General features: G+C 39.9%; 1 protein-coding gene across 2 annotated transcripts in view; it reads right to left on the bottom strand.

The window, feature by feature from the left end:
- Nucleotides 1–25940, bottom strand: part of XKR4 (XK related 4) — a 134988-nt gene that overhangs the window by 15521 nt on the left and 93527 nt on the right. For both annotated transcript variants that reach the window (XM_083747779.1, XM_083747778.1), the window contains one exon: nucleotides 22294–22493. In XM_083747779.1, the coding sequence (XP_083603905.1) occupies nucleotides 22294–22493 (200 nt within the window). The remainder of the gene's footprint in view (nucleotides 1–22293; nucleotides 22494–25940) is intronic.

The raw sequence follows: 25940 nt of genomic DNA on the forward strand, positions 1-25940 counted from the left end.
CTTCTACCTGGCTCTGTGTTCAGACAAGCTTTACATATGTACAAAGGGATAGTCAACACAATACAAAATAAGGTTCAGTGAAAGTTACATAACTAGACCTGAGAGTTCTTTTTCTTCTTCCCAAAGACAATGTTACTTTTTTCTCTAGAGCAGACATAAATGTTCTGAGGAGGAGTGGAGGACACTTTACACTGAAAGCATTTTAGCGCATGAACACTTTTTATTTTTATTATTTTTTTGTCTTACAAATATACTTATAACACACAGATTACATAAACATCTCTCCCTCCCCCTTTTGGACTTCCCTCAGCTTCCGTTTCTGATTTATTTAACTCCTTATATATTCTGCTATGTTCTACAAATATCATACTTTACCCTTTTATTAAATTACCTATTCTCTATCCATAAAATTGTGAATGTTTTTTCAAATCCTACCATCAGATCAATATTCTTCCTTTGTTTCTGCAGATATAATATAAAAGGTTTCCACTCTTTTCCAAAGTTCCTATTATCCTTTCTCTGAAGTCTGTGTGTCAGCTTCACCATCTCTGCATAACTCATCAGTTTTCAGTTCTTTTGTTGGAATTTCTCTAGTCTTCCAATTCTGTGCTAGCAGTATTCTCGCCACCGTCATTGCATACATAAATAGTGTCCTTTTCTCTTTTGGCAGATCTTGCCCTAAAATGCCCAACAGGAAGGCTTCTGGTTTTTTAAAAAATGTCATTTGAGAGCCAGTGTGGTGTAGTGGTTAAGAGCGGTAGTCTCGTAATCTGGGGAACCGGGTTCGCGTCTCCGCTCCTCCACATGCAGCTGCTGGGTGACCTTGGGCCAGTCACACCTCTCTGAAGTCTCTCAGCCCCACTCACCTCACAGAGTGTTTGTTGTGGGGGAGGAAGGGAAAGGAGATTGTTAGCCGCTTTGAGACTCCTTAAAGGGAGCAAAAGGCGGGATATCAAATCCAAACTCCTCCTCCTCCTCCTCCTCCTCCTCCTCTTCTTCATATTAAACTTTTTTTAAAATTCATTGTAAATCATTTCCCAGTATACCTTAACCTTTTTACAATCCCACAACATAAGATAAAAAGTCCCTTCAACCTCTTTACATCTCCAACATTTCCTCTGTTTATTTTTATATATTTTGGCCAGCTTCACCGGTGATCTATACATCATCTTCATATAATTTTCCTTTAACAATATACAGTCTGTGAATTTCAAATTTACTTTCCAGAGTTTTGTCCAATCTTCAGATTGTATGTTGTGGCCTATGTCTTGTGCCCATTTAATCATTACTGATTTCACTTCCTCATCTTTCGTTTTCCATTCCAGAAGGATATTATACATTTCTTTAATAATTTTGTGTTCTCTTCTATTACTTCCTTTTGGAATTTAGAAACTATATATGAAAAGCATTTCTTATTATCCTCTTTGAAAATATCTTTTAGCTGCATATGATGTAGCCAGCTTTGAAGATGTTCCTTTATTTCCTCATATTCTTTCAGTTCCAGTTTCCCTTCCTGTTCTACTAACAATTCTCTATATGTAGGCCAATCTCCCTTTCCCCCCAATGTTTTAAGTGATAATGCCTCAATAGGTGATAACCACCAAGATGTTTTAGGTTCTAATAGTTTTTTATATTTATCCATACCTTGAACAATGCTCTTCTTATTATATGATTATGAAATGCTTTATGAATTTTTGTTTTCCCATACCATAGGTAGGTATGCCATCCAAACATATTATCATGCCCTTCCAAGTCTGTTATCTCTTCTCTATCAAGTTTGATCCAATCTTGGATGCATATTAGGATTGCAGCTTCATAATACTATTTTAAATCTAGAAGTGAGAAGCCACCTCACTTTCACATCTGTAAGTATCTTATTTTTTATCTTCGGTTTTTCCCCATTCCAGACAAATTTTGAAATTTCTTTTTGCCATTATTTGAAGCATGCAGTCCCTGCTATTATTGGTATTGTCTGAAAAAGAAATAACATCCTTGGAAGTACATTCATTTTTATTGCTGCAATCCTTCCTAGAAGGGATAGGTTCATCCTATTCCACATTTCAAGATTCTTTTTTACTTCTAGCCAAACTTTTTCATAATTATCCTTATATATATTAATATTTTTTGCTGTCAGCCATACACCTAAATACTTTACTTTTTTATGGGCTGCTATTCCTATCTTTTCTGTTATTTCTTTCTTTTCATGTTCTTTAATATTTTTAAATAACATTTTAGTCTTACTTTTGTTTAGTTTAAACCCTGCCACTTGACCAAACTCTTGAATTTTTTCCATTACTTTAGGGAGAGAACTTTTTGGATTTGGTTCTGAGTAAGCATGTTTATGATCATGCTGTTAGCAAAGCTTACTTTCCAAAGCAGACATCTGAGCCCAAAGTCTTTTAGGAATGCCCATTCCTTTCATTATTGACATTAAGCTACCATTTTGAAGAGCAATATGATCACTCAGATCAGAAAGCACATTATAGATATGGGGAATTGAAGTATCTCTTCAAAGGAACATCAACCTTTTGTTTATCTTTAAGTCCCCAGTTCTTCAAGGGAGGAGGATTAAAGTGAGATGGGAGAAGAAAAGAGAAATACATACCCTTCTTTCTAAAGTGTTTATGTGCAATGGTAGAAACATTAAATTTAGTGGAAAGAGAGTCCACTAACTCTCATGGGAGTCTGTTCCACTGTTGAACAGCTTTTACTATCAGAAAGTTATTCCTGGTGATTAGTCAGGATCTTCTTTCTTGTAACTTGAAGCCATTGGCTCGAGACCTAGCCTCCGGAGCAGAAGAAGACAAGCTTGCTCCATCCTTCATGTGACAGCCCTTGAGATAATTGAAGATGGCTATCATAACTCCTCTACGTTAAGGTTACCAGATTCCGGGGAAACTTTTTTTTAAAAAAGAGAAAAAATATTTTTTAAAAACATTTTTTTTTTATAAAAAAAGAAGTAATATCTTCTCTTCTGTGGTCTCCTCTGTTGCACGGCCTTCCTCTGGGCCCTGGCCTGCTCTCTTGGAGTGCTAGCAGCCGTGGAGTAGGCTCGGGCCGGGCCAGGGCTCAGCCACGTATCCTTGCCCTCCCGGTGTGCTCCTACCTCTCCTCCTCAGTGGTGCAGCAAGGTTGGGGCTCCTCTCTTTTTTTCTCCTTCCTCTTTCTCCTCACCTTCTTCTCTCAGCATTGGCTCCAGGATTTTTACTGTCCTGGATCGTCTCTGGGCAGTCGGCCGGGTGCTCTTGCTCCCAGCTCAATTTGGGCTGCGAGGGGGGGTGGTGTCAGCGGTTCCCCCAGTTGATGCACTGGGCGTCCCCGGTTCCCTCTCAGCAGTGGCAGTGGCAGTCTCAGCAGCCCGGAGCCAGCCTAGTAGCGTAGTTGGCTCTGGCTGGCTTGAGGAGCTGCTCGCTGCCATGGTGGCCACCATTTTGCCGCACCGGAAGTCCCCATATGATGTGTCTTGTGCTGCTGAACCAATCACGCAACATTCATTCCCTACTAATAAATCTACAACATTTAAAATAAAAATCCAGGGACATTAAATGAAATCCGGGGACATTCCAGGGGCACTGCAAGGAGTGTCAGTAGTTCAGTCTACACTTGAGTAGGACCCTGGCAGAGAAATATGCCCGACTGGCATGTTCTCTCCCTCCTGGTTGATCATTCAGGAGCTTCATAAGCTTTCTTCAGCCTAAACATCACAGCGACCGACGCCAACCGACACTGGCACACTTAGGGATCCGCAGAGTTTGCGCATTTCGCGTGACAGACCTCAGCAACTCAGCATTTTGGCTAATCTACTTTATTTACATATAAACACATTTGCAATCACTGTTTGGGAGAGAAAGAAAACTCACTATTTAATTAATGCATATGTATTATATGTGCAATATAGATGATCATTTAGAAAATTATTTCTATGTGCATGAAAGTTAACCAGGTTGGGCTATGGTCTAAAATAAAGTGAGGAAAGTATTAGTACTGTAACATAATCCATTCCCTCCCCCCCCCCCGGGCAAAATTGTTATATGCATGGCCCACTAGATGGCACTGCAGAACAGTTTAATTGATCGGTTCATTTTTGGGCTAAGGACATTTTTTGTTTCTATATTATCAGTCCTTAAAAATTTGTTAACAGCTTAGTCATATCCAATGGACAGACCTAAATGAGTGGAGCAGGATTGTTGATGACGTGCCTTTGAAGTCATAAGATCAAGCTAACCACAGCACCTTGTAGTAAGGATTTTTGGCAGGTGTCAGATCTACCTGTGGAAGTAGGAAAAACTGGTGAAGAGGTAATCATGCAGGATGAGAGTAGTCAGAATCTATCAATGCCTGATTCAGGATCATTCCACATACAGTTGTAAATCAGAAAGCTGAACTGAATCCGTTCCAGAAGTCCATTCGACTTCTGAAATGTTTGACTTCCAAAGTGCAGCTTCTGATTGGCTGCAGGAAGCTCCTGCAGCCAATTGGAAGCCATGGAAGCCCTGCCGGACGTTCGGCTTCCAAAAGAATGTTCGAAAACTAGAACACTCACTTCCGGTTTTCGATTGTTTGGGAGCCAGAACGTTTGACTCCCAAGGTGTTTGGGAGCAGAGATACGACTATACAGGTAAACAGAGAATATGCTCTGTGTGATAGTATATTGAAATTGGACATTCACAAACAGTCGATGCATTCCAAAGCCATATATATATGCGTCAACCAAATGATCTGGAATGGATTGATTACCATCACTTTTATCCTGCACTTATTGTTCCAGAAGGTTCAAGACAGCTAACTGTGCTTCCAGTGAAAGCAATGAGAATACAATAAGAACAATACAGCACAAATCACCAGAAGAGGAAACAGCACAGCATGACATCAGAATCTTAAGGAGGGGAGCAAACAAAATACTTACTTTACTGTAAGTATGCTAATAATTTCTTATTTGCTGAAACATGATTAGGAAAGCACAACACTCCCATTCCACTAATCTATATGCTTCTTAATAAGCAGAGTGCAATAATTTTCACACCTTCCTCCATGCCTGGCTCATATCTTTACTATGTGGACACCCACTAAGGAATTCCCCGAAGTGAAATTCTACTGGAACTTTATGTTAAGCCTAACATTCAATCAGCCCACAAAGCAGAGCTCAATATGTACAAGACATCACAAATATGGCACACACATCCCTAACATATATTCATGATTTTGTCTGTACAAAAGCACAAATGGATATTGCACTGGTGGGTAGTTAGGGCACATCCAAATTTCATTTTGTGTCATGTTTCTAGGCACAGGTCCAGACGGGCTTTAAAGCTCCATGTCTGATCTGATCAGGGTTTTGGGGTTTTTTGTCCTGGCATTTTCCACAGGAAAACTCGCATTTTACTACTGAATCAGAGCAAACAAAAACTGGGTTTTCCATGGATTGCTGCTTGCTCCAATTCAGCAGTAAAACATGGGTTTTCCTGGGGAAAGTGCTGTGGCGAAGAGGACTCACTTAGACATGGAGCTTAAAAGCCCAGACCTGTGCCTAATTTCATTGCACCAGTCATTAGGTATAGCAGAATATTGCTGTGTGCATGAGCTCCCAATAATTTTTTTCCATTCGTTTTGCTTATAAATGCCCACTACATTATACAATGCTTTCCCCTCTAGTTGTGACATAACTGGGATCTCTTTTAGTTCCACAATCATTTCTTTCCCATTCATTTATCAGGATGAGCAGGAATATTAATTTTAAGCAGGTAAAAAAATTGTAAGCAGGTAAAACTAACCTAGATTTATTTCAAGGACCGTGAAAGATCCTGCCTTTCGTTTACCAATTCATAACTATTTTTAGCAACAAATCTGGAACAGACGATTTCACACCATAGCTTTACTTGGTATTAATACTTTCCTTTTGTTTTGTTTTTAAAATCTGTCTGGAGGCAAGAGCTCATCAAACCGTTCACTAATAGCTGCAGAAAACTGTAAGCAGAAAAAGTGCAAATGTACAGAAGTGATGGTGGAAATATGAACTACTGTGTTCTATTTATTTTTTAAAAAATGCCTTTAAGCAGCTTTTCATTTAAAAATCACAAATTGGTGTAATAAAAATGCAGTAAAACCAAGATTTCTACAATAATAATAAAAACAAACAGATTAAGAGCAGACTGGTTTAAATTGCCAGCTAAGCCTTGAAAGTGAGAATGAGCAATTGTGGGTCAAGTCAGGCAAGTCTCATTGCTGACCTCTTTTAAATAAGATATAAAGGCATACGTTTTCAGAAAAATCTTCGAGGATTAAAACGTGAGGTTGGCTCTTTGGGCATATGTCCAATGATAGTTTTAGCCTGTTAATTTGTCTGATTGCAATGAGATTTTATTGCTGTATTTCACAGGTTGTTATTTTACTCCTTTGTGTATAAAAATGCTTATATACTGCAACTTTGTAACAAAAATGTAAAAGCGGTATATACACACATAAACACAATAAACCACATAAACACGAACATCACAGGTCACCAGGGAACTGTACAATTTTATTTTAGTTGTCTGCACAAGATTGTCAGCAAAGAAAAGTTTTCAGCAAGTATTTGCAAACAAATGCTAACAATGTCTGCTGAATGTTTACTGGAAGAGCATTCTACAAGATAGCCAATAACACTGAAGGCTTAGTTTCATGTTGGTATCAGATGAACCTTACCAGGTTGGGAAACAACCATAGTTGATCTCAGTTATCAAGGAAGGATACAAAGGTTCTGGTGGTACAATCAGCGCTTTGTAAATTAATAAAAGAACCTTGATCCAGGTTTGGTTGCAACTGGGCAGCTAGTGCTGATATTAAGGATACATTTTAGTGACTATACATCACTTTGTGTTGTGACTATTCTGAAAAGCCTTATAAATTAATAAATGATAAATATGAAATTATGCTGCCACTCTTATTTGGTATAATGTATTTGGCCTGTGGTTTATTTATGTGTTTGTTTGTTTTTAAATAATCAAATGTTTTATTCCACTTCAAAGACTTCCCTAAGTGTGCTATTACGGCAAAATCGCAGAAAGCCATCAATTCAAAATACTTGTTTTCCATTCAGGATTCCAGAATGGTTCCTATTAGCAATTTTCTGTCTGGATTTAAAGGAAGATGCTGTGTTCACTAACCAGCAAAGAGAACATTTTGTGCAGTATTATTCAATTCACTATCCTTGCATCCCTCATTTTGCTCAAAGCTCTTGAGTAAAAATTGCTCCAAACTGGACAAAAGATAAAATGGGGGAGGACGACAAGGCAAACATGTGTGTGTGCATCAAGTCCTATTGCCTAAAACAAAACAAACTATGAACACCTCAAATTGTTGCATAAGCAAAGCAGAAAACAGCAAACAGAGGGAAGAAGTGAATTGAGCAATATATGCAAGGGGCCAGTTCCAACCCTACTTTTAAAAGATGACGGATTCTTGCAAATTGTACTTGCGACCTACAGATCAAGCCAAACACAAGATCTGCTGAGATGAGAGAGTCAGAATTAGGCAGATCTTGGGCTTTCTCAGCTCAGCCAGGGCTCAGCTGGCAGAACTTACACCAGCATAAGTCCTCCCAAAGGGCATTCTAGGAACATGGTGGGATGGAGCAAGGAGAGATTTACACTTATTCTAAACCCTGTTCAGCTCAGTCATGTGGCCAAGGTGGGGGTGGGGACAGGGCAGCAATGTCCTCATTTTTTTTAAGGCTCCTAGCCATGTGAGATAATCTTGATTCTTATCATGGCAGAGAAGTGAATAGAAACCTACAAGCTCTGGATAAAACATAGCAACCGCCTTGGAACCTTTTCCCTGTATTTCTGTCTTATTTTGCTTTTGAAAATGTTTCTGTGGGTCTTTGGACTGAAATAAAGAATGTGTGTGAGAGAGCAGTGAATAGATAAGTATCTCCTTCCCACATGCTGTCTTCCTAGTAAGGTTCAGGCTCTCATGCACCTGTAACTATTTCAGGAAAAACAAGGTATGTAGATGCATGCTTCATATTAAGTAAATACCTAGGTTGGCTCTCTGTTGAACAAAAAACTGGTGTCTTGCAGTCAAAATGAGCCATGAAATGTGCTCCGGCTTTGTTACTTCACGGTACTAGCGAGAAAAGAAGCTACAGCATATTTTATTGTAGTTTGTGCGCTCTGCATTTCAATGTCTATTTAAATCCTCTTGTTGTTTTAGTTTAGCAAGAAAACAACAAAAACCTTTAACCAAGGAAAATTAATTCTGCTCCATGGGACCAAAACTGAGATTCAAGACTTTCAGTTAATTTTAATTTATATTCTTGAATGAAACCCTGAACCTGACTGTGACTGTGGATAATACAGCTTAGAACAATGAAGAGATATGACTTAATGCTGTGAACAGAGGTGTGTGGTTTTTTTAAGTGTTATTAAAGGTGCAATCTGTCCCTGCAAACCACTAAATAAAGAACCTGTGGAGAAATTTAATTAGGATTTAGGGTAGTACTTTTCTGTGATCTGAGATATTAAATTAGAAAACAGGGCCTGGTTCAGATGTACATCTCTTGGCCTGATAAATCAATATAAGAACAAACTTTATGCCCCAATGCATCAGTTTCCTTCTCCTCACTTCCCAGCATGTTGTGATTAATGCCCTCTCCGCACCCACAAAATATGCTCCAGAGAGTAGGCGTTGTCTTCAGAGCAGATTTTGATGGCATGCAGGGAGAAGAGAGGAAGGTGGAGTCCCATTACATGAGTGGAAAGCCACTGATGCAATGTTGGATGCAACCTTTTACTTTTCTATTATTTCAGCCTTTGAACTCATCTCTGTTCCTCAAATTAGTCATTTTTTTAAAAAATTAATTGATAAACAGCACTACAGCATACACAATAGAGATATGCTACCTACTTCTTCTTCCTACTCTCAGTCTCAGCCAATTTACATATAGACTATATACCGCAGCATTGCGTAAGAACTGAATTCTGCACAAATACTAAAATGTGGTACATTAAGTGATTTACAGTGGTACCTCTGGTTACATACTTAATTCGTTCCGGAGGTTCGTTCTTAACCTGAAACTGTTCTTAACCTGAAGCACCACTTTAGCTAATGGGGCCTCCCACTGCTGCTGCGCTATTTCTATTTCTCATCCTGAAGCAAAGTTCTTAACCCGAGGTAATATTTCTGTAACTTGAAGTACCACTGTATTTGATAAGGCTTCAGCGGTGATCATTTGTAATACTAATGCTTGATGTAGGTGCTATACTAAGCTAAAACTATAAATCATCACTTTACAGCTTATAGCCAAGAGCTAATTTACATGGTAACACTTGTGGGTAGGTGCAAATGAGTATGTATGCAAGCCATGAAGAGGAATGACTAAAGATAAGATGCATTAGCTATTCAATTATCACCATACATTTGAAGAGAAGTGTCATGCTCTGTAGGGCTAATACTATAACAATTCTGCATTCTGGCAGCCAGCCACTATTGGATTTTGTATATCTTCAGAAGGTGGAGATTATTTGTACTTGCTATAGATCGCATAAATTAAGAGATTAATATTGGCCAATATTGAGCGGGACATAAAGGTAAAGGTAAAGGGACCCCTGATAGTCAAGTCCAGTTGTGAATGAGCTCCCGTTGCTCGGTCCATGCTCCTGCCAACCTAGCAGTTCGAAAGCACGTCAAAGTGCAAGTAGATAAATAGGTACCGCTCCGGCGGTAAGGTAAACGGCATTTCCGTGTGCTGCTTTGGTTCGCCAGAAGTGGCTTAGTCATGCTGGCCACATGACCTGGAAGCTGTACCGGCTCCCTTGGCCAATAAAGCGAGATAAGTGCTGCAACCCCAGAGTCGGCCACAACTGGACCTAATGGTCAGGGGTCCCTTTGCCTTTACCTTTACCTTTACTGCACACATATGAGAAAGGTTGTTAATCAGCATTTCAGCACTTTGCAAAGCAGGCATTGATCAGACCAATGACTTATCTATTGCAGTGACCTTGCTAGTAGCCATTAGTACTAGATGCCACAAATAATGTTGCAATAACATAGATTGACTAAATTTGAGAGAAATCCAGTATAGTGTATACTGGCCAAATGCTGTGACACTCCAGGGAACAGCTGATGAAAGAAAAATTGTCTCTCCAACTCATATTTCTTAATTCCATTGTCATACTCTGCTTGGTTCTCAATTATGATTGTCCATTCCTAACATAATAGTATTTCAGAGATAATAAACTATAATACTATGATTATCAAGCTTCATGGGTATGTTGCTATATGGAGGAAATATTCTCTCTCTCTCATTTCTTAACTTGCTATTTTTTGCTTTAATGAAATGGCCCTTTCTTTCTTTTTCTTTTTCTTTTTTACTTACTTAAAAGCAGAACAAACATCCCATGGTTTTTATTCTGTATTATCATTTTTGTCAACTGAAGCCTTGTGCTCTTTTTTATTGATCTCCATCATAAAGGTTCTCAAGTTTCTTACAGGGGTTTTCCTAGCCATATTCAGCTTCTACCCTTAGATCGCTTGATCTTTGCATGAATGATATACAGCAGGGTATTATCTTTGTAAGAAGACTGTGACAGAAAACATTTTCTGCTGATTGAAACAGAAGCTACATTTTCTCCTTTTCTTCTGAATGCACAAGCTTTTTTAAAAATGGATTGCAAGCCTCAAAACCCCTGTTTCCTCAATCACCATCTAGAAGTGATTTTAAAAAACAAAAACAAAACAGATGTTAGAAGTAATTGAAAACTAGCTGGGAATTAAAACGCTGACAAAACCATATCCTTGGCAGCACTTAGCACAGCCTGTTGTATTGCAATCAGCTCTATATTGTAAGCTTTGCCTATGAATCTCTTTGATTTTAAGCTAAAAAAATGTTTAGATATCAATTCAATTCTATCCATTATGTGTCCTCTGAACTCCCATCTGGAGCTGATGCATAAAGAGCCTGAAAAGATTATTCTTCCTTCACTTACGTAATTGTAAATCTGAAGTATACTGCCACTGCATTAAATACAGCTACACTATGCTAACCAGGTGCAAGAATATGCAAAGAACATGGCAACATGGCTCCATCATGGCTCAGAGTCCCTCTGTACCTTTGCTTTCAAAGACTTTACTGTGGTGCAAATTCCTAGTGGATGTAAAATTTAATTTTTATTTTTTAAAACAAACTGCAATGTACTCTTGAAAGTAGAACAGATCCAAACCACTTCCTTTCCCCAACTGGATGTTTTTCACGAGAGACATATCCATAATATCTCTTTAAAACATTCATTTTTGCGGGCTGAGTTGCATGTAACATAAAGATCATAACAGTTCCTTCAGCAGTAGCAGACAGTAAAGTGGAACAAAAAGCATGGACCACTGCTGCTGAGCAGGAATAAACAGGGCAGGACTTTGGGGCAGAAGTTATAGAATCATAGAAATGGAGCATTGGAAGGATCCCCTGCCAGATGGGTGGGGTATAAAAAATAAAATTGTTGCTGCTGTTGTTGTTTAGGCCAATCCCCTGCAATACAGGAGTCACAACAGAAGATTCCCTGGCAGATAGCCGCCCTCTGTTTAGAAATATCCAATGAGGAAGAATCCACCACCTTCAGTCCAGCGTCCCCCCGCAACATATTGAGCACAGCAGCAGCTGCCGTAGGCAAGAGGCCTGTCTTAGTACATTCTAAAGCAGTATCCCATGTTAAGGGAGGCAAATTACCAAATTGCACTGAACAGGTACGTGGCAGAGACTGTAAAGGCAGAAAGTGGCTTGTGGACATGCTGCTGTCAAATCTGGCATACGTTATGGGACACAGACATCACTGGGCCTTTCTCATGCAAAGATGGGAAGGGGTGCATTTTTCCTCAGCTGCATTCAAAGACACTTGTTGGCTTAGTAGGGCAGGAGGCTTCTCCTCCTCTCTCTCACACCACTTTGCAGAGGTGGCCATTTGCTGCTTTCGGCCCCAGCTGATCAGCCAGAGGGCATGCTAGCTGGAATTACAATAGCTGAGAACATTCTGTAATAAAAGATGCCATTTTCAATGTCCTCTTAACTTCCAAGTCATTTGGCCTGCTTTCTCTCTTCCTGGCAGCAGAGACAGTAAAAAGTACTGATACCTTTCCTGGTAGTTATTTTTAGTACCAATAAAGCAGAAGCAGTAAAATAAAAAAGTATGTTATATCCAGTCAGAGAAAAAGCAGTGACTTGAATAAGGTCATTGGTTGGTAAAAGGTCAAACCAACTGTAATACATTTGAACTTCCACTTTTGTTTGTCTTCCATGCCTTTTTTAAAAAATTAAACAAAAATAGCTTCACTTCAGAAATAGGAACTTTAGCATAGGGGAGACCATGTAAATTGCACATACGATGGTCATCTTACAACAATGGAAACTAGTTGGACTGCCAAAAGGAAGCTGTGGTATGGGCAATTCTTATTTATTTAAAGTATTTCTATCCCTAATTTTGGGGATGTGGGTGGTGTTGTGGGTTAAACCACACAGCCTAGGACTTGTCGATCAGAAGGTCGGCGGTTAGAATCCCCACGACGGGGTGAGCTCCCGTTGCTCGGTCCCTGCTCCTGCCAACCTAGCAGTTCGAAAGCACGTCAAAGTGCAAGTAGATAAATAGGTACCGCTCCAGCGGGAAGGTAAACAGCATTTCTGTGTGCTGCTCTGGTTCGCCAGAAGTGGCTTAGTCATGCTGGCCACATGACCCGGAAGCTGTACGCCGGCTCCCTCAGCCAATAAAGTGAGATGAGCGCCGCAACCCCAGAGTCGGCCATGACTGGACCTAATGGTCAGGGGTCCCTTTACCCCTATAGCAAAGAAGGGCTTTGCTATAACTCCCATTTACAATATATAATTCACCAATACACATTTTCTATATTGCATTGTTTGTCGTGAAGTTTGAATAGAGCATAAATAACCACTTCATTAACTGATTATGCATGGTGAACAGATTGTTAAGGACAGACACAGCAGGAGGGGGAAGCACAGAAGAGGTAAAGTAGGTGACTCATAGGAATAACTTGGATAGTGTTCTCGTACTATGTATAGGGAACCAAGTGATTTTGCTGAAGTTTGGAAATATGAGGAATATTAGAAATGAAAAGCTAGAGGGAAACTCCCTTGTCCCGGAAAATTGTTTTCTGTTTATAACTTAAACCAAGAAAATTATTACTGATGTGCAAATTGTGAATCCTTATCATTGTAAAAGCCACTGCTTATTTTTTCTTGAGTTCGTTGATATCTGTGGTTCTTTTTCTATTTTTTTTTAACAATATTGTATTGTTTTATGAATCTTTCTGTTATTCTCTTTGAACACTGTTGTTGTTGTTTAGTCGTTTAGTCGTGTCCGACTCTTCGTGACCCCATGGACCAGAGAACGCCAGGCACCTCTGTCCTCCACTGCCTCCCGCAGTTTGGTCAAACTCATGCTGGTAACCTCGAAAACACTATCCAACCATCTCGTCCTCTGCCGTCCCCTTCTCCTTGTGCCCTCCATCTTTCCCAGCATCAGGGTCTTCTCCAGGGAGTCTTCTCTTCTCATGAGGTGGCCAAAGTACTGGAGCCTCAGCTTCACAATCTGTCCTTCCAGTGAGCACTCAGGGTTGATTTCCTTCAGTATGGAGAGGTTTGATCTTCTTGCAGTCCATGGGACTCTCAAGAGTCTCCTCCAGCACCATAATTCAAAAGCATCAATTCTTCGGCGATCAGCCTTCTTTATGGTCCAGCTCTCACTTCCATACATCACTACTGGGAAAACCATAGCTTTAACTATACGAACCTTTGTTGGCAAGGTGATGTCTCTACTTCTCAAGATGCTGTCTAGGCCTGTCATTGCCCTTCTCCCAAGAAGCAGGCGTCTTTTAATTTCGTGGCTGCTGTCACCATCTGCAGTGATCATTGAGCCCAAGAAAGTAAAATCTCTCACTACCTCCATTCCTTCCCCTTCTATTTGCCAGGAGGTGATGGGACCAGTGGCCATGATCTTCGTTTTTTTGATGTTGAGCTTCAGACCATATTTTGCGCTCTCCTCTTTCACCCTCATTAAAAGGTTCTTTAATTCCTCCTCACTTTCTGCCATCAAGGTTGTGTCATCTGCATATCTGAGGTTGTTGATATTTCTTCCGGCAATCTTAATTCCGGCTAGGGATTCATCCAGCCCAGCCTTTCGCATGATGAATTCTGCATATAAGTTAAATAAGCAGGGAGACAAAATACAGCCTTGTCGTACTCCTTTCCCAATTTTGAACCAATCAGTTGTTCCATATCCAGTTCTAACTGTAGCTTCTTGTCCCACATAGAGATTTCTCAGGAGACAGATGAGGTGATCTGGCACTCCCATTTCTTTAAGAACTTGCCATAGTTTGCCGTGGTCGACACAGTCAAAGGCTTTTGCATAGTCAATGAAGCAGAAGTAGATGTCTTTCTGGAACTCTCTAGCTTTCTCCATAATCCAGCGCATGTTTGCAATTTGGTCTCTGGTTCCTCTGCCTCTTCTAAATCCAGCTTGCACTTCTGGGAGTTCTCGGTCCACATACTGCTTGAGCCTTCCTTGTAGAATTTTAAGCATAACCTTACTGGCGTGTGAAATGAGTGCAATTGTGCGGTAGTTGGAGCATTCTTTGGCACTGCCCTTCTTTGGGATTGGGATGTAGACTGATCTTCTCCAATCTTCTGGCCACTGCTGAGTTTTCCAAACTTGTTGGCATATTGAGTGTAGCACCTTAACAGCATCATCTTTTAAAATTTTAAATAGTTCAGCTGGAATACCATCACTTCCACTGGCCTTGTTATTTGCAGTGCTTTCTAAGGCCCATTTGACTTCACTCTCCAGGATGTCTGGCTCAAGGTCAGCAACCACACTACCTGGGGTGTACGAGACATCCATATCTTTCTGGTATAATTCCTCTGTGTATTCTTGCCACCTCTTCTTGATGTCTTCTGCTTCTGTTAGGTCCTTTCCACTTTTGTCCTTTATTATGGAAATCTTTGTACGAAATGTTCCTTTCATATCTCCAATTTTCTTGAACAGATCTCTGGTTCTTCCCATTCTATTGCTTTCCTCTATTTCTTTGCATTGCTCGTTTAAGAAGGTCTTCTTGTCTCTCCTTGCTATTCTTTGGAAATCTGCATTCAATTTCCTGTATCTTTCACCATCTCCCTCGCATTTTGCTTGCCTTCTCTCCCCCGCTATTTGTAAGGCCTCATTGGACAGCCACTTTGCTTTCTTGCATTTCCTTTTCATTGGGATGGTTTTCGTTGCTGCCTCCTGTATAATGTTACGAGCCTCCATCCATAGTTCTTCAGGCATTCTGTCCACCAAATCTAAATCCTTAAACCTGTTCCTCACTTCCACTGTGTATTCATAAGGGATTTGACTTAGATTGTATCTTACCGGCCCAGTGGTTTTTCCTACTTTCTTCATTTTAAGCTTGAATTTTGCTATAAGAAGCTGATGATCTGAGCCACAGTCAGCTCCAGGTCTTGTTTTTGCTGACTGTATAGAGCTTCTCCATCTTTGGCTGCAGAGAATATAATCAATCTGATTTCGATGCTGCCCATCTGGTGATGTCCATGTGTAGAGTCGTCTCTTGTGTTGCTGGAAAAGCGTGTTTGTGATGACCAGCTTGTTCTCTTGACAGAACTCTATTAGCCTTTGCCCTGCTTCGTTTTGATCTCCAAGGCCAAACTTGCCAGTTGTTCCTTTTATCTCTTGACTCCCTACTTTAGCATTCCAATCCCCTATAATGAGAAGAACATCCTTCTTTGGTGTCACTTCTATAAGGTCTTGTAAGTCTTCATAGAATTGGTCAATTTCAGTTTCTTCAGCACAAGTAGTTGGTGCATAAACTTGGATTACTGTAATGTTAAAAGGTCTGCCTTGGATTCGTATCGAGATCATTCTATCATTTTTGAGATTGCATCCCAGTACAGCTTTCACCACTCTTTTGTTGACTATGAGGGCCACTCCATTTCTTTTACGGGTTTCTTGCCCACAGTAGTAGATATGATGGTCATCCGAACTGAATTCACCCATTCCTGTCCATTTTAGTTCACTGATGCCCAGGATGTCAATATTTATTCTTGCCATCTCACTTTTGACCACATCCAACTTACCCAGGTTCATGGTTCTTACATTCCAGGTTCCTATGCAATATTTTTCTTTACAGCATTGGACTTTCCTTTCGCTTCCAGGCATATCCGCAACTGAGCGTCCTTTCGGCTTTGGCCCAGCCGCTTCATCAGCTCTGGATCTACTTGTACTTGCCCTCCGCTCTTCCCCAGTAGCATGTTGGACGCCTTCCGACCTGAGGGGCTCATCTTCCAGCGTCATATCTTTTATATGCCTGTTGTCTTTGTCCATGGAGTTTTCTTGGCAGGGATACTGGAGTGGCTTGCCGGTTCCTCCTCCAGGTGGATCACGTTTGGTCAAAACTCTCCACTATGACCTGTTCATCTTGGGTGCCCTGCTCGGCATAGTTCATAGCTTCTCTGAGTTCTTCAAGCCCCTTCGCCACGGCAAGGCAGTGATCCATGAAGGGGCTTTGAACACTACTACATAGAAAAATAAGATATAAATGTACTGACAAACAAATCATTATGTGTACAGTAGTACTTTGGTTTCCGAACGTAATCCATTCTGGAAGACCGTTCGAGTTCTGAAACGTTCGAAAACCAAAAACTCAATAGCTGACAGCTAGGCCTCAGGATCTTGCACTCAGTGGAAGCCGTGTGGCATGTTTGACAACCGAAGCATTTACTTCCGTGTTTACAGCATTCGAAAACCAAAATGTTTGTTAATGGAGACATGCAAAAACCGAAGTACCACTCTACATTGTCTATTTTTTTGCTAGTGTGGTCTGCATTATTCAGACAGCACAAAAACATGGTCATGCTAATCGATTGCTGCAGTTTACTTGAACTTTTAAAAACAGGTATGCAAAGTATACAACAATAATCTGGCTCTGAGTCTGGGGATTCTCAGATTAGAAAAACTCATATTCACAAAGTGCAGGATATACATCATGTAAATGTAACCTTTACAAAACATGTAGATGCATAGAACTACAAAACATGTAGTCCTCCTCCCTGCCTTGACTGCAAACTCTGAAAGGGCAATGACTCTCAAATGTAGATATCCTTTAAGAAACATTTGTGGTTGGATGTGGCTTAGGTTGCATTCTGCTTCAACTCTAATTAACTGTTCATAAACAAAATACAATGCAAACTGCTTAACTACAAGTATTAGCAACATAGGAATCTGCCAAATTAGGAACACAGGAAGCTGTGCAAGAAGTCAGATAATTGAGCTCAGTGCTGTCAATGTACTAACTAGCCATGGTTCTCTAGCATTTCTCTCAGTCCTACCTGTATATGCAAGGGTTTGAACCTTGGGATCATTAACATGCACAGCATGGGTTTTTATCACTGAGTCAAAGGAAGGGTTAGCCCTGTTTTAAATCATGCTCATGAACATTTGAGGAAAGGCAGTCGTCCCTTCGCAATAAAGCTTACCATTTACAATAATTCACTTTTCCTCTCCTGAAGACGAAACATAATAACAATGGAAAAATATACACTCAGAATATATTTTCAGACTATAACCCCAGAAGATCTGAAGGATGCAAGAAACAGCAACCCCAAAAGCAATGAAAACATTGTTCCAGTTTATGAATTATATTTCTTTTGTCTGATTGACTGCCAAATAGACAGTTTTGCATAAATTCTGATTAATCCAGAGCTATCATTTAAACAAGATGAGAAAGATATTTTATTATGTCTCTTCTTCATGTACATTCTTCAAGCACAAGAGGCTACAAAGATCAATGAGCCAAAATCTGATCACAGCATTGTTCAATATCTGTTCACAGCCTGGCAGTTTTTGAGCTTCTCTGCTAAAAACATATTTGAGAAACCTCTAATTTTTAGCTGGATAGGTTCCAGATCTTAAACCAAGCTGTTCTTGGTTCTAGTCCTATGGTAAGTAGCTGAGGCCAGACTTTAACATGCACATCTTTAAGTTTCTTCTGGAAAAGAAAAGGCTTTGATTCTGTAAAAGATCCTCTGGTGTAACATGGGCAAATTGGTGCAATGGTCATACCAGCAAGGTCTGTGCCAGTTTCAGAATGTTTAATGGTTTCAAAGGTACAAAGTTCCAATTCAGGCAATCCTCCTGTGTGTGGTATCCAATTACAGTGAGCTTTTGGTGATTAGGATATGCATGCCAGCCCCAGGCCCAACATTCCTGTGTATGCAATTCCTACCCACTCAACCCCTGGCTTTCCCAGTATTGAACAAGAAGTTCTTAACAGTGTGTTCAGGGATTTGCATTTGTAAGCCTCTCCATGATTGGGAACTTTGATAACACAGGGTTCCAAATAATGGAAGCTTGTTAGTATGTTGGTTCAAACATGAGTAGAATTCTCTTTCAGACCTTCCCACTCAACTTGGGGGAGGGGAGCAAGGAGGGACAGCACACATGGAGAAACTGATGAATAACACCTGAACAAGGCTACTATCAAGCTATGAAATTCAGCTCTGTGTTAAGTATTTTAACCAATCTTTCTAAATTTAAACTTGTTAAATAAGAAGCCAAACCAAGCCTGGAACCTTACTGACCCATCTGTCTTTAAAAAGTGAATGTTCTGCCTTCTCAGGAGCTCAGTATTATTGGCATTTAATCATTTATGACAGATGGAACTGAAAGCATCATGACTGAGGCAACAGGTAGAAGAAATAACCAGGCACACAGCAACTATGACACCAAAAACAAGCCACCAAGACCAGTGGGAACAAAATATCTGTATATTATTACTATTATTGAAGCAAATGTGGATTAAAGGGTTTTTTTAAATATATTTATAGCGGTAGCACTTTGGTTCAGAAAAGAAGTCAATTCTTACAAATTTCATAGGATAAAAAGGTGGCACTGCATAATTTTATCCCTGCTTACTCAGAAGTATGTCACAATGAGATTTAGAAAATTGTTTTGGATTTTTAAAATTATTCTCAGCTTCATTCAAGAGACTGAAGCTGTGTGAGACAAGGTGAACACCATACACAGTAGCCAGTAAAATGTATTATTTGCTCAACTAGTTTCATTTTCATTATAAAACAATCCCATTGTTATTTACCTGCATCATAAATCTATTGTTTATGTGGTAAATAATTGTGTTCAGAGACTCTGACATATCACATCTACTTGATAACTAGTCTTCTCAGCAGCAGAGAACAAATTGCTAAATAAGTATTGTCATGCCACTAGCTTCTGAAGAAAATTAAAAGGATGTGTATTGATCACGGAAACAATAGGCATAGCAAAGATGCCACCCTCCCACCCCCCCAACTGACAGTTCACTGTGAAGAAACGTAACAGGCTATGCCATGGGATTTAAAAATAAAATCAGCTGTAGCAAAGCACAGCTGTGAGAAATTAAGTACCATTTATGCAGCCCTATGTTTCTGTAAGCTGCCCCTCCTAAATGTTACATTATCTGAGGAACTGCACTGAATCATCATTATGCTCAATTCTTAAGTAGAAGTTTGCTAGGGGCAGAATTTTTCACAACTTTTGCCTTAAAAAAAAAGGATTGAAGTTAGTTTTTAAAATCTTTGGCACCCCATTCCCCCCATCCCAGTATTTGTTATATTTACTACTTCCTATTCACTAACATATTAGATTCTCATTCCTCTGCAGAGAGTGCTCTCAGAGAGTGTTTTTTATTGGAAGGTGTATTCCTTCCAATATTTTCTGCTGCCTTGTGTGGCACCTAAAATTAACTTACAGAATCTGATTCACAAAGAAACAACCTACATGCAAATCCACCTACATACAAATCTTTGGTGGCTTAGGTTTTTTACTCACTGATATCATTTGGCATAATTAATGGCAACCCAAACATAATAACCCAACGAGCCATTATAAGCAACTTGTTATGGATGGAAATGTACCGTATTTTTCGCCCCAGAGGACGCACCGCCCCATAGGATGCACCTAGGTTTTTTTTGGAGGGGGGAAATAAAGGGGAAAAATTATTTTCCCCCCAGGCATGGGAGCTGGTGCGGGGGAAGCCTGAGCTTCCCCCGACCTTAGCCCCCAGAACAGGCTGCCACCCCAAGCCTTGCTGGGCGCGTGAGGCTTGCCGACATCTGCCCGAAGCAGGGGGCGGGCTCCGCAGCTCGCCCCCTGCTTCGGGCTGCAAGCTGCCGCCCTAAGCCTCGCGCGCCTGGCAGGACCTCCCGCCAGGCACGCGAGGCTTGTGGATAGCTTCCTGAAGCCTGGAGAGCGAGAGGGGTCGGTGCGCACCGACGCCTCTCGCACTCCAGGCTTCAGCGAAAACCTGCATTCGCCCCATAGTACGCACACACATTTCCCCTTCATTTTTGGAGGGGGAAAAGTGCTTCCTATAGGGCGAAAAATACGGTATATATTTGAGAGTGTTTGTGTATTCATTTAAAATAGAAAAGATTATCATGTATGCATTATCACCTATATGAATATGAAGCCCAGCCAGATGGCCTGGGAATCATAATCATAATTATAATGTGGTTAGTCTACCTCTAAGATTTACTAAGTTTTTAGCAAAACTAAAGTAGCTCATATTCAAAACATATCTGAAACAACTTGACATGCAGAAGTTGTTAGGTTTTTTTAATTGGGGGGATTATGTTGATATGCATGGCTATCAGAAATATTGCTAGAATGGAGCATTATTTTAAATCCAGGAGATCTTTGGAGACTTTTGTTGGAAGCTGCCCAGAGTGGCTGGGGAAACCCAGCCAGATCGGCGGGGTATAAATAAGTTGTTGTTGTTGTTGTTATCATTAAAAATAGTTCAAGTAGAAGGCTTGGAACAATCTTAAGAGGAATGTATGTCCCATTCTGAAAGAAAAGTGTGTAGTGTCATGTATATCAGTCTTTTCCTGTACAAGGCACTGGCATACAATTAGTAATATGTATGTTCATTAAGAAGTCTTTCTTAAAAGGACAATTATTAAGGATATCCTAGAACAAAACGATTCACAGAATAAAGGTGAACGAACTGGGCTATAGTATTGCCAGGGTACATCACAACTACAAGCATACTGTTTCTGTGGTATAGTGTCTGCAGCAAGAATGCCTGCATTTGTAAATCTACCAGACAGAAGAATATACCACTTCAGAATGAGCATATACTGCTTCTAGCCAGCGTAGGACATTTTGTACTTTATTATGCCCATATTTAAAGAAATGCAATAATGTTACTAAATAAAGTTTTTGAAGATGAGATTTTGGAATTTTATAAAAGGAGATTGTTAGATCAATAGACATTTGGGCTGTACACTGGAGTCAGCTGAGTCCTTAGCCAAAGCGGGTCTATTTTGGAGGGACTTGGGGTAGAATGATTTGGTTACAGACAGCCATGAATTGTATATGCAATCAGGAACCCTGCCTTTAATAAAGTCTTAAATGGCAGCAAGAATAAACTTTTAATAATGTCTGAAAATGGCCATGAGAATAAGCAATTACAACAGAATGGAATCTAGGTTGAATGTCAAATTCACAGAATCCTTGGTAATATCATGTCATGTGCTTCTTTTGACCTGGCGACACAATGAAAGTTGCAAATTGTTACTAAAGATGGATCCTGGCACTGATGTCACACAGCCTAGTTGGTAAGCAAGCTCTTTGAGTAACTATCAGCAACTATCAGCTTTGGCTCATTTTGGTTAGCCCTCTTTACTAACCCCAATGTTCATCCCATGCTTCCAGCCTGGTAGCATATCTACAGATGTGCCATTTTTTTGTTGACCTGGCAGCATCATGTCTTGTTTTGTACTGTGGAATAAGAGCTCACTCTTCAACCTAAATGCTACACTGTCTCCTACTTTCACAACACTTAAAAACACAGAATTATAGAACTGTAGAGTTGGAAGGGACCCTGGGAGTCATCAAATCCAACTTGCGTTCATTGATCCAGAATGAAGGTAAAAAAAAGCACATTGCCTCTCATGATTACAACATAAAGGCTGCTAGCATTTACCACCCATACATACAGGGAACTGCATTTCTGGTCTGGATTTCCCCTTTAAACCCTGGCCTTTTTGTGTAGGAAAATTGGATTATTTAAGTTTGTTAAATCCAAAACACATTAATAACAGCTTGGCAGAAGCTTGATGTATTTCTCCTTTGCTTTCTTTTAGCCTCCATTAAAAATAAATTATTCTTAGGTCTTTACTTCAATATATATAGCATTAGGTTGCATATATGCATACAGTTTTATCTGTACATATTAATTAAGACCAATAAATAAATAAATCCTTACCTTGGAGGGCCTGAAGAGTACGTGTCTGTACAACAATGCAGAGCTGGAGGACCAGTTGTGGGGCACTTTCTAGAAATGTAGCAAGCAAATGCAGCATACTCACATCTGCATACTCATAGACCATTTTCCAATAAAAGCGCCATCTGTCACTATCACCACTCCGTCTACTTCGGATGCCCAAGTAGATAGTGTGAAAATACCTAAAAAGAAGTGAATGAAAGGTATTTCAAAGGATGGTATTTTTACTCTAATATAACCCTAATATACTCTCTGCATGCATGTATTTGTAAAGTGTAGATTGCAAGATCATGGAGAGGGAGCAGACTGCAAGATTAAATTAATGTATAATTCAAAATCAGAATAGTTTAGTAAAGCCTTTGACTTAAGCTACCAATGAGATCGGCCAAAGGAACCCTCTTCTGTACATGCACTGGGAGGAGTCTATTCCAAAAACTAGAAAAAACATCAAACAAGTGTACACTTTTACAGACCAGTCTCATCACTGAAGTATTATTATAAATGTTGGCTAGAAAACTCATCAGGTAAATATGAACACTAAAGCAATTTTTAATCCACCAAATACCCAACAACTAGGCTGTAGTCCTAAGCACGTTTTTCTGCGAGTAAGCCCTTTGAATTTAGTGAGGCTTACTTCTGCATAGACATGCATAGGATTGAACTGAACGAATATTTTCAATTATTCTGAAACGGCTTTTAGTTTTCTTCTCGGGCTGTAAGGATGTAAACCTCAGTGGGGCAGTAAGGGGGAAAAAATTGATGTTCCGTTCCCTGTCAGCCAGCCTTCCCAGATTCATGTGCTGGGTTTTCGGAAAGGAGCCGCAAGGCTCTGGCAGGGTCCTAGAGGGCTCTGGCCTCTTTCCCAAAGCTGACGAAGTGCTAAGTAGGCTTTGGGAAGGAGGTGGGAAGGTGCCCCTTTGGCTCGGCATACTGCGCAGGGAAAACCTGTTGCACTGCCCTAAATCACCCATGTGCTCAATATGGATCGGTCTTGTGTAGCCTGGCCCAGAATTAATCTGGAGTTACCAGATCTTTCAATAAATTATTGACTTTCAACTTCTTCACCAAATTATATGCTATGCCTATGAGATGCTCTCTTCAACATTTTTATAGCAAGATGTTACTAAATAAATATGCTACATAGTAGTAGATAGAGTAGTAGAAAGACAACCTACTTTGCTCTCTTACAAGTCAAGCAAATGGTGTACTATGACCATTTGCTTGATTTGAAATTGCTATGAAGATACAGTTGACTAGAACAACATTTGCATTCTACAGAAAAATAGAAATGTCCTGATTTCATGCCTCATACGCTCTGATATTTATGACAGCCACCCAAGTCAAGAGAGGGCAATTGCTTATAATATAACATATTGAAACATTTATGAAAAGATCAAATATTACTAATGGCTTGTTACAGATACAGGAGACGCTTATTCCAATGTCTAATTTGCTTCCTGCACCAAACAGTACATTAAACAATTTAGCTACACCATAAACAGTTACTCTTTCTACCATCTCATAAGTACAGAGAATAAAAATCTCTACAGCTGGGATTTAAAAATAAAAAGTAAACAGCAATTCAGGTAAGTGGTGTTTTTTTCCAGTTGCCTAGCTACCAGGAAAAAAAAACTATGCTGTATTTTTAGCTCAATGGAGCTGACTGTTTAAATAAAGATATATTGTCCTATTTTCTTTCCGAAGTATTTGCTTATTAGCTGTACCTGAATATAAAAGTGTGGGGGAGTTAAAAAATGAACACAACTTACCATAAATAAGTAAATATATCTATACTAGAGAACCAGTTTTATTGGCATCTTAAACACTTGGTATTATAACCTTCAATCTAAATTGAGGCTGACAAAAATGTTAGTGTTATATATAAACAGGAAATGTATCCATGAAAATGATCTGTGACAAAGAATGACCCAAAATTTGTAGGAGTATCACATTCACAACATTCCTGGCAATTAAACAACACAGAACTAGACTATGCTTTCTTTCACTTTTAAGAGGATTATACTGAAAAAATAAAAGTTTGTTCTTTGTCTAGAACAACTCCCACAACACGACTTTACTGGGCTAAAACCTCTGCAGGCAGAAGTGACCAACTAGAACACGCAACTTCAGGGTCTGAAAATAATATGTGGAATAAAATTCTAGGATTCTATGACCTCTGGTTTCACAAAAGAGTTATGGTGCTTATAAATTTCACCAAGGCACCAAAGAAAGTATGGAAATAGTGAGCTACCAGTCTTAACTTCAACACTATGGAAATTGAAGCAAACCAAAAACCCACACATTTGATTTGACTGTCTCACACACTGTCCTCACCTACAGTTTAGCCTTCGGCCCCAATCCTCTTCCTCTGGACATCATTGACACTGGGGTGGATTGGGGGAGGTGTGTGGCCTGTTGTAAGAACAAGCCTAATGAATCACACTAAAGGCATTTCTAGATACCTTGCATAATCTTTCTGAAAAACATGTTACCTGTTTGATCAGTTTTGTATTATGTGCTTGGAATCATCTGTGGGGAAATGCTGTGGGTAGGGAGAGCCACTAGGCAGAGTGAGTGGGCAAGACATTTGAAGGAGAAGAGAAATCCAGCATTTCAGGTCTGCTTCACCTGATCCTAACATGGTACTCTGAATAATCAAGCTACCCTCCCCCCATAAGTCTTACAATGCTGCTATTTAATGATCCTGAATGAGGAGACTGACTTTGCTTGTGTCACCAAGATTTGAAAGAATGAAAAAGGTAGAGTCCCCCCCCCCCCCCCCAGACACAGACTTGAGGTTCAGGAAAGGGCTCTTGCTGTTGTTTATAGGGATTTCAACTCCCAGTCCAGGCTCCCTATCAGATTGGGTGCATACTTTAAATATCTGTACCTGGTTCTGAGAACAAGGGACAAGGTAGGGCTGCTGTTGGTGCAGTAATCATCCTGCAAACAGCACACATGATACAAAACAGTAAAAGGGAAAAAAATGTAACCCAAAATGATGTTGTGCATGACCAAGAACATGGTCAGAAACAGATAACTTCACCTTCAATGCAGAAGCTTTTAACCGCTAGAACTGTGCCATTTCCCCTCAGTTTTTAGCCAGACTATATCTCTTACCAATAAATTCCACTCCCCCGATGAATATAAGAAATTATCTTGATGCTATGAAAAACAAAAAAAATATGAATGTGTCATAATGGCAGGATGCTGAAACTATGCAGCTGCATAAAAATAGGTCTAGTCACTGCCATCATGCAGAAAGTGCCACATTTCATTATGCAGTGGAGGTTACCCAGTGACAGACACACATTATAATACCTAGAAGTGGCCTGCTACATCTAGCTTATAGAATTGGAAATGAATGTGTATGTGGGGGGGGGGGGTATCTTAACTTGCTATAATTATTTCTTGTTTTATTTTACTAGAAATCAGTGCTCTTGGATTTTCTGTCACCTGAGACCGAAAACCCCAATATCCAAATTTACTAACTGGGAAACCAAGTACTGTCAGCAGCATGCTGAACCTAGCAGTATGTCATCCATAGAAGAAAGCAGTCGGAGGAGCATAGGTGCTCTCAGAGACATACAAAATAATGGCTCACATGACACTTGCTATCCCCCAGCTCT

This window comes from Podarcis gaigeae (assembly GCF_964106915.1).
Source record: "Podarcis gaigeae genome assembly, chromosome: 7".
Lineage (NCBI taxonomy): Eukaryota > Metazoa > Chordata > Lepidosauria > Squamata > Lacertidae > Podarcis > Podarcis gaigeae.